The sequence below is a fragment of the Orbicella franksi genome, chromosome 7, assembly GCF_964199315.1.
Source record: "Orbicella franksi chromosome 7, jaOrbFran1.1, whole genome shotgun sequence".
NCBI lineage: Eukaryota > Metazoa > Cnidaria > Anthozoa > Scleractinia > Merulinidae > Orbicella > Orbicella franksi.
Genome location: NC_138151.1, coordinates 25,861,754 through 25,876,054, shown reverse-complemented (window position 1 = coordinate 25,876,054; position 14,301 = coordinate 25,861,754). Strand labels below are relative to the sequence as shown.

At 47.5% G+C, this 14,301-nt stretch overlaps 3 protein-coding genes and 2 non-coding genes across 5 annotated transcripts in view; all 5 read left to right on the top strand.

The window, feature by feature from the left end:
- The first annotated feature begins 386 nt into the window (after window positions 1-386).
- Trnam-cau (transfer RNA methionine (anticodon CAU)) lies at window positions 387-459 on the top strand. The gene has a single exon. It is a non-coding gene; the product is annotated as a tRNA-Met (tRNA).
- Window positions 460-4,862: 4,403 nt separating this feature from the next.
- LOC145492488 (uncharacterized) lies at window positions 4,863-5,393 on the top strand. Its single transcript, XM_081471944.1, has one exon. It carries the CDS (start codon window positions 4,863-4,865, stop codon window positions 5,391-5,393), a length of 531 nt encoding a protein of 176 aa, XP_081328070.1.
- Window positions 5,394-6,247: 854 nt separating this feature from the next.
- LOC145492482 (uncharacterized) lies at window positions 6,248-6,993 on the top strand. The gene has a single exon (XM_081471938.1). The coding sequence runs from the start codon at window positions 6,451-6,453 to the stop codon at window positions 6,991-6,993; it is 543 nt and encodes a 180-aa protein (XP_081328064.1). The 5' UTR covers window positions 6,248-6,450.
- Window positions 6,994-10,213: 3,220 nt separating this feature from the next.
- Window positions 10,214-14,301, top strand: part of LOC145492473 (uncharacterized) — a 121,464-nt gene continuing 117,376 nt past the window's right edge. The window contains exon 1 of the mRNA XM_081471929.1: window positions 10,214-10,439. Coding sequence (XP_081328055.1) covers window positions 10,214-10,439 — 226 coding nt within the window. The remainder of the gene's footprint in view (window positions 10,440-14,301) is intronic.
- Trnad-guc (transfer RNA aspartic acid (anticodon GUC)) lies at window positions 11,861-11,932 on the top strand. Its single transcript has one exon. It is a non-coding gene; the product is annotated as a tRNA-Asp (tRNA).

Here is a 14,301-nt window from a genome sequence, read left to right as displayed (position 1 = left end):
CTTTGTTGAAATCTCAAGTGCACAGGACCTTTCTGTTCGCCATCGATTGGTACTCCATGGTCTACATCAAGGAATTGGATGTGATTCGTTTTGTGCCAGCTGTTGTTCCGCCGGTCAGAATGAAGGACAGGTTCTGTTTGTTGGCCACGTCGAGTTTGACCTTCATGATGAGACAGAAGATCAAGAAGGTGGTGGAGCCCCTGACCTATGCCAGAGATATCTCTGTCAGACTGAGCGATAAACTGAATCGACCGATTTCGTTGGGGACTCCCGCTTATTTCAGGGAACTGACTGAAAAGATGGAGGACTTGCTGGTGGAATTGATGACGGAGAAAGAACAGTGCGACCTTGTAAATAGTTTTAATCACTGTTTGATGAACGAGGATGACTAAATGGTGTAGTGGTCAGCGCGTTGGGCTCATAACCCAAAGGTCCCAGGTTCGAATCCTGGTTTAGTCCCTTTTTTGTATAAAAAACAGTGATGTGAAATAAAAAATTCATTTTTTGCCAGCATGGCTAGTGCGTGGTATAGTCTCTGCGAGCGCTGCGAGCTTTTATATGCCAAGTATGAAAAGAAATATCCCATTCCCTCGTTGTTAGGATTTGACCCCGAACAGGTGTTTTTGGAGACGCATGTCGAAGAGGACGTCTGGCGTTTCGTGGTCTTCATATTGTGGTTGAAACGACAACCCATGCCAATCGCGTGGTACTCTATCATAAGACGAGAACACCCCGAGCTGATTAGACAAGCTCTGTGCAGATTGTCGACGTTATGAGTAGGAAAGGTAAGAAGAAGAAGAAGAAGAAGAAGAAGGTGGATCGGTACGTTAATTTGGTGAGGTCGTACGAGGATCCCAGTGTCCCGGGAAGTCTGGGAGGCGTGACGCGTTTCGCCAAAGCCCGAGGATTACCCATTGGACCGGTACGCAAGCGATTGGAAGCCAGTTTGGGCTACACGCTTCACAAACCCACCCGTCGTCGTTTTCGTACTGTCCCGGTCATGGTCTACGGTATCGACGAACAATGGGTGGCGGATCTCATCGAGGTGGGTAACATTGCCAAATCGAATCGAGGGTACAGGTATCTATTGACAGTGGTGGACGTGTTGTCCAAGTACGCTTGGGTGGAACCGGTCAAGCCCAAGACTGGCAAGGACGTGACGGCAGCCTTCGAGAAAATTTTGAAACGCAGTGAGGGCAGGATCCCTCGCAAGTTGTAAACCGACGACGGTAAAGAATTTTACAACGAGACCTTTCAAGCCTTGATGACGCGAAAAGACATTCGTCACTTTTCCACCAGCGGCGATACCAAAGCGAGTGTGATTGAACGATTCAATCGCACTTTGAAGAAACGCATGTATCGATATTTTACGGTCAAGAACACGTTGAGTTATTTACCCTTCTTGAAGGATTTGGTGTTGGGATACAATCGTTCCTATCACCGTAGTATCAAGATGGCACCCGAGAAAGTCAACCTGGGTAACGAAGAGCAGGTGTGGAAGAATCTGTACGCGGATCGACTGCAAGCCAAACGCGTGTCACCCGAGTTGAAAGTGGGGGATCGGGTGAGATTGAATAAGAAATATCGCATGTTCAAGAAAGGGTATTTACCGGGTTGGACCGAAGAAGTGTTTGTGGTGGCTCGTGTGGTGCCGGGTGTGATTCCTACCTGTAAGATTAACGAGTGGGACGGAACGCCTCTGAGTGGCACATTTTACGCACAGGATTTGCAGAAAGTGACGGTGAAGAGCGACGATCTGTTTCGCGTGGAAAAGATCGTCAAGCGAAAAGGGGATAAAGTATTGGTTCGATGGGAAGGTTGGCCAAACGAATACGATACATGGATTGAGAAAGGGGCATTGGTCAAGGCGAGATGAAGGAGTTTTACGTCCAATTGATCAGCAGTTCAAGTACCACGGAATTCCCGTCCAATCAAGCCAACAGTTTCAAGAACCGTTTGCCTTACCAGATCCAATTGAAGGAGGAAGGATGGAAAGTGGGTTTGAGTAGCATTTCTTCCCCACCACCAACATTTCGACGTTATCAACAATTGGCTCATCGACCCCACCTCTTCGAAGATGATGACGTCCTGTTGCAATTTAACTGGACTATTGAAACTTTCCAACGGACTTCCGATGGTAAATGGTTTCCGTCGCCCTACCGTGACAACTTTTCTGTCATGGGGTCCGACCTGCACGAGGACCGAGTCAATGTCACGAGTGGGAAATCGCTCATGAAATACTTGGTCAATCGTTACCAACAGCGTCTGACTCACTACATGGAACGTGAAAATGAAACTCTACGATCTCACGACGGTAAAAAATACTACGCTGTGTTTCGTTGGGAAGGGGATTCTTTGATTATTGACAACAGCGATACCTTCCTCGATGAAAATCCAAGTGATAGCGTTAGATTGCGTCCCAAAATCTGGTTTGGTCCTGAGTTGGTCAAGAAACTGAAGTGGGTGGAAAAGACTGGAATTGACGATTACAAATTGAGTCATCACGTGGTGAAACTCTTCAAAGACGATAAAGTGCCCGCTTTCAAACTCGATTGGGTCAATCAACACAACGCGCATTCCACTAATTTTTGGAACATCACGGACAATTGGTCCTTACAGCTCAGTCCCTATTGCGATTGGCGCTTCGACTATCTGGACCAGCTCTATGATGAGCACTATGGTGGCGACGTGACCGTAAGTGAGAAGCTTCGTACGCCCATGTATGTCTATTGCAACGTGGCGCAAAGTACGGTGATGGGAAATCAAGTCACCGATTTCTTGAGAGAAGTCCCACACGAGCAGAACACAATGAGCTTTGAACCTACACACATCCAATATCTACCGGTGCGCAGCGACGTGTTTGACATTATCGAGACGCAAGTGGCTGAGAAGGACGGAGAGTTGGTGAATTTTTCTTCGGGAGTTACGACTGTCACGCTCCATTTCAAACATGACGGATTTTTACGTGAGTCTACCGAGCCACAGTAGCAAGACCGAGTATCCCGAGAACCGATCCAATAGTTTCAAGATTCGTCTACCTCATCCTTTGAAAATGGAAGGCGCGAATTGGAAAGTGGGACTCAGCAGTATCTCGTTACCAGACCCCAAGAGTCAAGTGCCTCCCTTGTTGCAAGGAGACGATGTGATGTTTGAAGGCTATTGGTTTGTGGAAGACACAGCGCAACTTAGCAACCGACACAATGCCGACGGTGCGGATTTCAAACCCAAGGACGTTCGGACGGGCCATTTGTCCAATCTGACGGGTGTGGAATTCATGAAGACTGTCAAGAGTTTTTTCGACAGGAAAGTGATTGAGAAGAGGCTTCGAGCTGGTTACCTATTCGCGGATAAAAATACCCATAAAAGCAATCCCTTGAATTTCCAATTTTAAGGGGAAGATTTTGTCATCGACAACACGGAACTCAACATGAGACTCTTCCAAGGTCATTATTATCCGCAAATCTACGTTAACCTTGAACTGGGTATCGACATGGGATGGTTTAAGATGAATGGAAACAATGTAGAGTTGGGACCGAATCTGTCCATGGAACTGAATAACAAAGAACTGAAAGTGCCAGCTGCCGTCGACGTCAACCGAAGTACAGGCACTCCCTATTGGCAATTCACGCCCGACAAAAAGAGAGTTCAGTTGACCACCACCTTTAACTGGCGGTTCATCAACCTCAACACCTCCTTCAAGATCGTGACGGGCTCCAGCTCGCGTTCGTTGATGACTTACTCGGATGTGGGGAGCAGCGGAGTGGTGCGTAATCAAGTCGCGGATCTGTTGCCAGAAGTGAATTACAAGCGAGAAGGCAAAGGATTCCAGTATTTTGAGCCACTCCATGTTCAATATATTCCGGTACGCAAAGATTACATCGACATTATAGAAACCAAGTCGCGGAGACCACTGGTGAATTGACTGCATTCGGAGCAGGCAATACCATTGTCACTCTACACTTCAAACAAGAATGAGAGGCGGTGCTTTGACGCGTTTCAAACCCGATGGTCAAATGGGAAGAGGTTTCTTACGAGACTTTTCAGGATCCAGTTTACGAGAAGGATGGCAAGGTTTAAAAATGGGTGGACCCATGGGATTACCCAACATTGCAGGTGGCATTCGAGGCGTGAAGGCCGGTGGGAAACGAGCCATTAAACGCAAAGCCTTGAGCGAAATCAACCGAGCAGCCAAACGCAAGTTGGACGACATTTTTGGAAAATGAATATGAATCCCATTTATTCGATACGCGTTCGACGCATTCCTCCTATCGTCAGTGAGTTGACTCGAGGAAGAAGGAGAAGAGTACAAAAGGGAGAAGCCTTCTTACCCCACCGCAGACGAGGTCTAGACCCCACTTGGGTACGGAGCGCTCTCAAGAGAAGACATCGACGAGGACCTAAACGACGACGATGACGGACATTGTCCCTCTCCCTGGTTCGGCTGCGGTCAAGGACCCCATGTTGAATTTGTTTCGGGTACCACCCACGGATCTGAGTATCTTGAGTTATCGTATGGTACCCATTCATCCTTTCACCACGGGCATCAACCCGATCGATTTTCAGATCGATCCGCAAGAAGATTACATCGATTTGTCTCGCAGCTACTTCGAACTTCGAACTTCGAACTGGAACGCAACATTGCACACTCCCTCTTCAAACAGATCAGCTTGCGACTCAATGGTACGCTCATCAGTCCTCAGACTGATACCTACCATTACAAAGCTTACATCGAAACCTTACTGAATTTTGGCAGAGACGATGGAGACACCATCTTGAAACCTCAAGGTTGGTTCAATTTTGTCGATGTGCCAAATGCCTTGACAGCTAATCAACTGACTTTGGGACACGATGATTTCAAAGCTATGACCCCGGAAAGACAAGACCTAGTGCGTGAGCTCAGATCACAAGCCACTGACTTTGCTGGAGGTGTCACGCGCACTTACAGCTTCATACCCCACATCGCAGTGTTTCACCTCAGCAAACTCTTGATACCCAATGTGCAGATTGGTATCCAAATGTACCTCAATTCACCGGATGTGTGGATGTTGCAAATGCAAGGTGTCAATGCCTTCCGTCTCAACGCTGCGGATATCAAAGTGAAATTGTATCTTTGCCAAGTGAGGCTCAACCCGTCCGTCTACCGAGAATTGATGAATGACATGGGAAGTGGAAGAAACATGGTCAGTTACCCCACGGTCAGAAGCGAGATCCGGACCTACAACATCACCCGAAATGAGTTACATTATGAAATTACCAACCCGTTCCAGAACCGGTTACCCAACATGCTGGTGGTGGGATTGGTAGCTTCCACAGCCTTCAACGGTGCAGGCACCGAGTATCCCTTCACCTTCCAGCAATTTAATCTGACCAGCATCAAACAAGTGGTGAGATGAGAAACCTATCCCTATGAAGCCTTGGAATTGATACACACCAATGGAAGTAAAGACCTTAGAGGCTACAGACAATTTCTACAAGCCACAGGAAGTTTGTGTAAGAGCAAAGGAAACATGGTGAGAGCCAAAGATTGGGGACGAGGCAAAGGATGCACTCTGTTTGTATTTGAGAACGCAGCCAACGGTTGCCTCAACAGTCCAGTGTTGAACCCCAAGCTGAGCGGCGAGTTGCGGTTGGTGTTCGACTTTGGAGCCGATCAGGGTGCAAACGTCACGGCCATCATCTACGCTGAATTTGAAAATCTCTTGGAGATCAACAGCAACAAGACCGTGCAATACGACGTGTACCAAGTCTAAAATGGAAAAAGTCAGTTTGAACAACGTGCAGTTGGACGTGTTGGCCAGGAGTCAACCCAGTTTGAAACCCTATTTTTACGGCACGGTGCCTTGCGATCGTTTACCCGAGAAACCCAACAAGAAAGGACCTATGGGTTACATCGTCAACACGGACCCTCAAGGCCAACCGGGTCGGCATTGGATTGCGTTATGGACGTTCAAGGACTCTTGTGAGATCATGGACAGTTACGCCCTTCCCTTGGATACCTACATGACCACTGAACCTTTACAGAGGTGGTTGGATCAACATTGGAAGTTTAACATACACAACGGCAAGAGTCTGCAATCGCTTTACAGTCAGAGTTGCGGTGATTACGCTTTGATGTTTTTGATCGATCGATCGAAAGGTCATGACATGAACACGTTTCTACGTCGTTTCAGTCCTCACGATTACGTACAAAATGATCATAAAGTGGGACAAATGTTAAAAAAATTGATACACAAAGAGTTGAATTGGGATGAAGTATGTCGCTGTGATTACGAGCAAGACACTTGTACATCTCGTTGCGGTGTAAGACATTTATTGTAATAAAGTTTGAAAAATGTGAAGTCAAGGTGTCAAGACAAGTGCGTGTTGATCTATGGCTCCTGCGCCCAGGGAAGGGAATCCTGTCTATCCGGACCTCACGGTTTTCAGTAAGGTACCCCATGTGGTTTATATATGAAACGAACTCCTTTTTTCTCATCCATATGGGACTTGACCATGGAACGACGCGAAGCGTTTCGATTTAACACGCCTTCTAGCATAATGGTGGTGGGTCCGTCGGGATCGGGTAAAACGGTTTTCACCACCAAATTATTGGTGGACAATCTCCATTTGTTCGAGACACCACCCAAACACATTTATTACTGTTATGGTTCCTGGCAAGACGGATTCAAACTCATGAAAGAGTATGGTGTGAAATTCCATCACGGCATTCCCGACTCCGATCTCTTACCCATCTGGTTTCCTAAGGGTGGCTTACTGGTGTTGGATGATCTGATGGAAGAAGGAGGCAACGATAAACGCGTTTTGGATCTCTTCACCAAAGATTCTGACCATCGAAACATCACGGTGATCTATTTATCGCAAGACATGTTTCCACCCGGTAAATTTTCCAAGAGTATCTCAAGAAACGCCCATTATATCGTGGGATTCAAGAACCCTAGAGATCAACTGGGGATGCGAAATTTGTTGTTACAAGCCTTTCCTTCGCGATGGTAAGATGTGCAAGACACCTTTCGAAAGGTGACCGATCGACCGTTTGGTTATCTCTTGTTGGATTTACACCCTAAAAGCCGGGACGATCAACGTATCCTCAGTCATCTGTTAAAAGAAGAGGGTTGCATGCGAATGCATCAGTTGAAGTGAAGATGCTACGCAGTGAAGTCGAATGGTTCCAGCGATTCATAGACATTTGTCAATCGCAATTGGACTGGTGCATGAGTGAGGGAGATGCCGAATACCAAGCCATGAAACAGGTCTTGCAGTGCACCGGCAAACGCGAAGTGCAAGCCTTTTTAAACGCATATAACGACGATAATTTCACAGATCATATTAAATATAAACTGCTGTTGGCACAAAGACTGGTGGCTCGAGAAAAGAAAGATCCTAGTTATCTACGATGAGTAGTTATTCTACCTCTCCAGCTGGGGTGGGCACCACTCCCGATATCATCGCCCAAGCATTACCTTCACCTCTTTCACCTCTGGAGGACATCGACTTGGCCTACGCTTACAACGACGACTTTTTGACTCAGTACATTCAAAGTGTGAGTCCGGGAGTCGGTACATCCACCACTCCACCCCTAATGAATACACCCCCCGCTGGGGCAGGCACCGCAGGACCTCGTCCTGTGGCTCAAAGTACGCCACGACGTAGTGCATCGGCTCAAAGTAGTCCCCGCTCCACGGGTAGTGTGGCTGGAGTCGGTGCAAGTCCTCCCCCAGCCCGAGCGGGTCCCTCAGGTTTGAGCACTCGTCGAGACGTACCAGGTAGAGCACCCACACCGACCGGACGAGGGTATCTGGCTCGTACAACCACCGGTAGGTCTACCGTGGGATACAAGACACCAGCCAGACCTAGGACAGGTGGCAAGCAACCCAGACGAGGTCGAGGTGGGAAGCAACCCAGACGCGGTTTCGGCGGTCCGGGTAGAGGTAGAGGTGGTCCTGCTAGAGGCGGTCCTGGTAGAGGTGGTGGTGGTGGAGGTGGTGGTGGTGGAGACGATGACGACGATGATGACGACGATGACGATGATGACGAAAGCAGTGCCGTTTCCACACCCAGACGCATGGATCAAGACAGTTTACAACGTCAATTGCAAATTTTGTTGAACGACCAACGTCAAACCGCTCGAGGACGACGCATCGCTGGTATCACAACCACCAACACCATCACTACCACATACAAAGACGGAGGAAGACCCCAAGTGACTCGCAATTCGACCAGTGTTTCGAACTGAACAGTCATGACGATCGACGTGAGTTTACTCAAGGGTGCTTACAGAAATAGTGTGGAAGAGGAATCGTTGTCGCGATTGGATGGATTATACAAATATTATCATCGACAATGGTGGTATCGAAAACAAATGTTTTACCATTTCAAAATGTAGTTCTGTTTTCTCAATGGACTGGCCTTACTCATCATGGCTTTGAACATGATCATAGGCTTGCTTTGGGAACAACAACATGTCGTCGTGGCCATCTTAACCGCCTTAGGAACCTTGGTCAAGGGATGGAATGATTTCAAGAATTTTTCCATGAAGATGGACATGAGTCGTTTCGCTTTCACCACGCATGAAAAGACCTTGATCGAATTGAGAACCTATGTGCGAGGGTTTCCCTTGGATGAGTTCGAAGGCTTCCTCATCAAGTTACAAACAATGGACGACACCATCACGGATTTGACCCAACCCATCAAGGATGTCTACGTCAAGCAGTATGACCTGAAATTTCGTTACATTCCATACCAAAAAGAGCATAAATTAGAGGACCTAAGCCTATTAGGGTTCATTGTTCACCATGAAACAGAAGGGTGGTAACCTACCTGCGTCCCTCATCCCGGCCGCGGGGATCGCGCTCATGATGAGAAGAAGACGTCAGAAGAAGAAGAAACAAAATGGTGGTGTCCTGCCTTTGGCCGCTCTAGTACCAGCGGGTATGGCACTGGGTAAAGCCGTCAGCTTGGGGACGGCTTCCGGAGCAGCCAGTTACGGAGCCAAAAGAGCCTTGGAAGCCATTGGTAAGAAGAAGAGAAAGAAACGACAAAGTGGAGGGAACATCTTTGCCAGTGCAGCCAAAATGGGCTACACCTTGGGAAAACGTAAGGATTACCGACGCATGGGTTTGACAGGCGCGGCTCAAAGCACCTATCGTCATCGCAAACAACCTTGGCTCTATAAAAGGCGATGAGAAAAAAACTCCACCCACATTCAAAACATGGCAAGACGACGAGGTAAACTATCCAGGCTCTCCCGACCCAAGATACTGCATCGAGGTGGAGATATCTTCACAGCACTCGGTCCTCTGGGTGCTGCAGCGAAGTTTGTGGACAAACAGATTCAAAAGAACCGACCCAAGTTGGAAAGTGCCATTCGCAAAATACCATTTCAATCCACCCTCAAACCTGTCAAGAAAAAACGCAAGACCGCGTTCCGTGTTCCAGCGGGTGCGAAAGTGGTGGAGTCGATTCAAGGCATAAAAGACTTTAACCCTCGCTACCGATTCAGAAAGAGACGATGAATCGATTACGGCGACAACGTCCGTTCTTGACCAGTATTCTCCAAGAAGCCAATCGTTTCAAACGTCAAGAGATGTTGGAACACGCCAACGCGGACCAGATCAATGCCGTCAGTGAAATGGTTCTGAGTTTGTTCAAAAAGAGAATTCCCGTCAAGCCTCAGACGCTTCGAAAACTTCAACGCCATAAGAACGTGTTGCGCGAAGTCGGGAAGCGCAGAAATTCACTGAAGAGGAGGCGTCAACATCTGTTGGATCAAACAGGGAGTGGATTCTGGCAAGGTTTAAAAGAGTGTTACGGAGTATGTCATTAAAGACTCGAGACGCAGACGGTTATCCCTTGCAGGGCATCGATGTGGTGCCTGAACGCGTGAGCGAGAACAGAAAACTAGTCGAAATCAAAGACAACCTGTCTAAGCTCATTGGATTGTTACAAGAAGCCAATCATAGAGAAGAACAACTCAAAGTAGTCCACGAGCGTCTGTTGAGAAAATATCGAGCTCTCGAACAGGAACATTTGGCTTCAAAATACGATAACAGGTGCGACGATTGCATACGAGTCCAAGACGACGTGGAAGACGTCATCATCCCCTGCAAGACCTATGCCAACGCGGAGGAGACCATCAAGAGTCTGCAATTGAAATTGGAAAAAGCCCGCCAAGAAGCCCGTTACTGGCAAGACTGTTTTGAAACCGCGTTGCAATATGACGGAAGAGGTCATGATGGTTCCGGTCAGTGAATTCGAACGTTTGCAAGATTACTACAAAGGACAAATTTCCCAAAGTGCACTATTAAACAAAGCAGCACGACTAGGCGCCGAAAAACAATTGATCTTGGGGAATCCCACCATTCCCGATGCCACTGCCGTGAAGATGGCCAAACCCCTGGCTCGTGAACAGACTCGATTGACCAAACGGATTCGCACAGGAGGTGCCCCACGGGCTGGTGTGGGTGCCCCTGCGCCAGATGAAGAAGCCCTGGACAGTCCCTTGGAAAACTTGTTGAAACAAGTCATCAAAAGTCAAACCGACTAGTCGGTCCAAGTCAATTTCTGGACTCAATTTTACTTTGGTCTTCAGATCCATTTTTCTAAGGAAAAAAGATTGTCATATTTTCTTTAACGTCATCTATAAAATGTAAAACTTGTTGCAAACAATTACCTAACATCACCGCTCGACCGTTATGACAACCAAACACTTTTTCATGATAGACGGTGTCAGACGTTACATTTACGTACTTCTAATTCACTCCGTTACAAATAAAACACTTAAAAGGTCGACATCTCACGTGACCTAGGTTCCATTTACATTTCACGCGATGATACATTCGAATCAATTTACACAGCTCTTTTTGTTGATCTGTCACCATGTCAATTCGTTCCTGTCGCAGCTTCAAATCGAGAATGTACATTTGAATTTCGAGCGGAAGACAATCCCAATGACTTAACATTCTACAAAACAAAAACAAAATTGATTCTCTTCCTCAACATAACCTGCTTGGCAACTACTACATTGCTTATAGCTTGCTTTAAGGAGTAACCTAACATAATGCGTTGACCGCGATAATGACCATACACTTTCGCATGAAAAGCATAACAAAGAGAACAAAAATGAGGCTCACACGCCACACGACCTATACTCCATTTATCTTTCACAACATGATACAATCTCATTTCTTGACACAATCCTTTTCGTCGCACTGTCAACGCGTCCATTCGTTCCCGTCTATACTTTAAGTCCATAATGTAACATTGCAGTTCAAACGGTAGACGATCGCAATGACTGAACATGACTTAAAAAACAAATTTAAACAAGTTTTTGTAGGCTTTAAGTGCCCAGTTCACGTCTCTTCGCAATTCTTTGAGATCCATCTCCCTCAAAAAGCCCAGCTGCTGTTCCAGGAAAAAACGATAAGTGTCATGCAGCACCACACCAATGAAACCCGACAGGTTCCGCAAATCACTGTATAAAAAACTCCCGCAATTTTCTTTTCCTCTCTCCTTCCACTCGTTGACACACTTTAACAAAGTTACCATCTTCTCGTTACATCTACTCAAGGTATCCATTTCTAACTCACCTCCACTATTTCTTGAAAACTTCAATGATAACTATTCCGATGATAGCAAGCGAAAAAACGTCCACCTCCAAAGTGACACTCACAAACGACACACTCACTTCAAGCTTCATCAGTCGAGCCACCGCCGCCAAGGCGCGCCATTTTTATATACGTTGAATCACGACACGTGACGTGACGTCACCAGAGGGGGGATGAGGGGTACCCCCTCAGTCCTGACGTCATTTAAAAAAAGGGCGGGAACACCCACCCTATAAACGTCGATCCCTCGAACTCATGCTTCGATGGTCTAGTGGTTAAGACGTCGCGTTGTCGCCGCGAAGACTCAGGTTCGATTCCTGGTCGGGGCAATTTTTCACGTGTTGAAAAAGTACTTTTTTCTCATTGGTTGACTCACACGATTAAAACCAAGTCGACTTTGCTCATCCCATCAGTCTCATCATGTTTCGCTTCCATAGAGACGATTTCGACCTGGATGACGAAGAAGACAACGCCTCTTAGCCCAACATTTGGATGACATTGAACAAGGCTTCGATTTTCTCGTAACGCCTCACTTGGATCGGCGCGTTCGCCATTTAGGCGTCAGACACAGAAATTACGTGGGACGATTAATGCAACGCGGTGGCGCCGCACCTCTCTCCACCCGCCAACGACAAATCTTACCGCGTCAAATAGAACAAGCCCTCCAACGCGCCATACGGGAGCAAGTCTTGCAAGATCCCGAAGTCAATCCCAACGATCACTTTCTCATCAACATCAATTCCAACCGATTGAGACACTCCTATCACTCGGCTCGCATGCGCGTCAGAGAATGGATGAACAATGATCTCAGAGCTCAAGAAATCATGCAACAAATTTCCAAGATGTTAAACTCCAACGAACAGTTCCAATTGGATGACACCTTCTCGTTACACATTTCACATACCCGAGATCCCGGACGTGGTAGCGACAAACAGCGACTTCGCAAAGCCAGCTTAGCACCCGACAAGCTACTCGATCTCAAAAAGAGCGTCATCAAAATCAACAACGACGATGAACTCTGTTGTGCATGGGCCCTGGTCACCATGCAAGCCTACTGCGATGTAGGCAGTAGACATCCCGACTACGTCAACCTACGACGAGGTAAACCCGCTCAAGCCAGAAAGGCCAAGGCACTCCATCAGGCTGCGGGTGTCCCCGAAGGACCTTGCGGTCTCGACGAACTCCACACCTTCCAACGTCATCTCACCGATTATCAGATCGTGGTGCTTTCCCTAGATCATAATTATCAAATCATTTTCAAAGGTCCACCACGTAACAAACAAATCGTCCTCATCAAAGCGGGTGAACATTATCACGGTTGCAATTCTCTCTCAGCCTTCCTCGAACAAAGCAACTTTTGCATCGAGTGTGAAAAAAGCTACCAGACCGATGACATCTCTCACCATCCCTGCAACGGTAAGAAATGTCCCGCTTGTTGTCAAACCCAGTGTGAAGATCGTCCTCGATCCAGCGACACCACACACACCTGCCCTCGTTGTCACCGTGCATTCTTCGGAGAACAGTGTTTGGCCAATCACCACGTTTACTACAAGACGGATGGCACCAAAGCCAATGCCGCCAAAAAAATCAAAAATGTCTGCAGTTCCCTACGCAAGTGTCCTCGGTCCAATAGATTACTCAGACCTCGCGAAATGGAAATGCGTCACGTGTGCGGCACCGCCGAATGTCCCTCCTGCAAGGAGTATCACAATCTCTACCAACATCAATGCTTCATACAGAATCCCACCAAGTTGGAAGAAAAGCGAAAAATGTTGAAATCTAGAAAACGAAAGGCTGACGGTTCGCAGAGCGTGCACACCAAAGACCATCTCTTCGTCTACTGGGACAGCGAAACCATGCAAGACACGGGTGTCCACGTCCCCAGCCTGGTATGCGCCGCCACTTCCAACTGCGACACACTCTTTCATTTTGAAGGCACCACCTGCATTCGAGATTTCTTGGATTGGTTGACAGCTTTAGCTCAGGATTGTACCCTCACCGTCCTAGCCCACAATTCCCAAGGGTTCGATTCTTACTTGATACTGGATGAACTCTACCAACAATACGTGGTGCCCGAGCAAGTGGTCAAATGCGCCAAGATTATGTCTTTGTCCATCAACGGAGGAGACATTGTTTTCAAAGATTCTCTCTGCTTCTTTCAAATGCCGCTGGCCAATTTTCCCAAAGCCTTCGGACTGATCGAACAAAAGAAAGGTTTCTTCCTCCACTTCTCCAACACCCCCGACCATCAGGATTACATGGGACCTCTACCCGCTAAAGAACATTACGACCCCCAAGGCATGTCCACCGAACGAGCACAAGAGTTCGAACGATGGTATGCCCAACAACTCGCCGAGCCCGACCTGATCTTCGATTTCCAAGCAGAACTCGTGGCCTACTGTGAATCCGACGTGCTGTTACTCAAAGGTGCATGCGAAGTGTTCTGCCAAGAATTCGAAGCCATCAGCGGCTTCAATCCTCTCCAACGCTGTCTCCCCATCGCCTCCGCCTGCAATCTCTTCTACCGCACCAAACACATGCCAGAACGTACCATCGCCTCGGAACCCATCGCCGGATGGCATGCCCAAGTCAAACTGCATTCCCTCGCATCCCTTGAATGGTTGACCTACTTCAACCGAAAACCCGATCACCACATTCGACACGCCCTCAACGGAGGCAAACACGTGATCCTACGCGG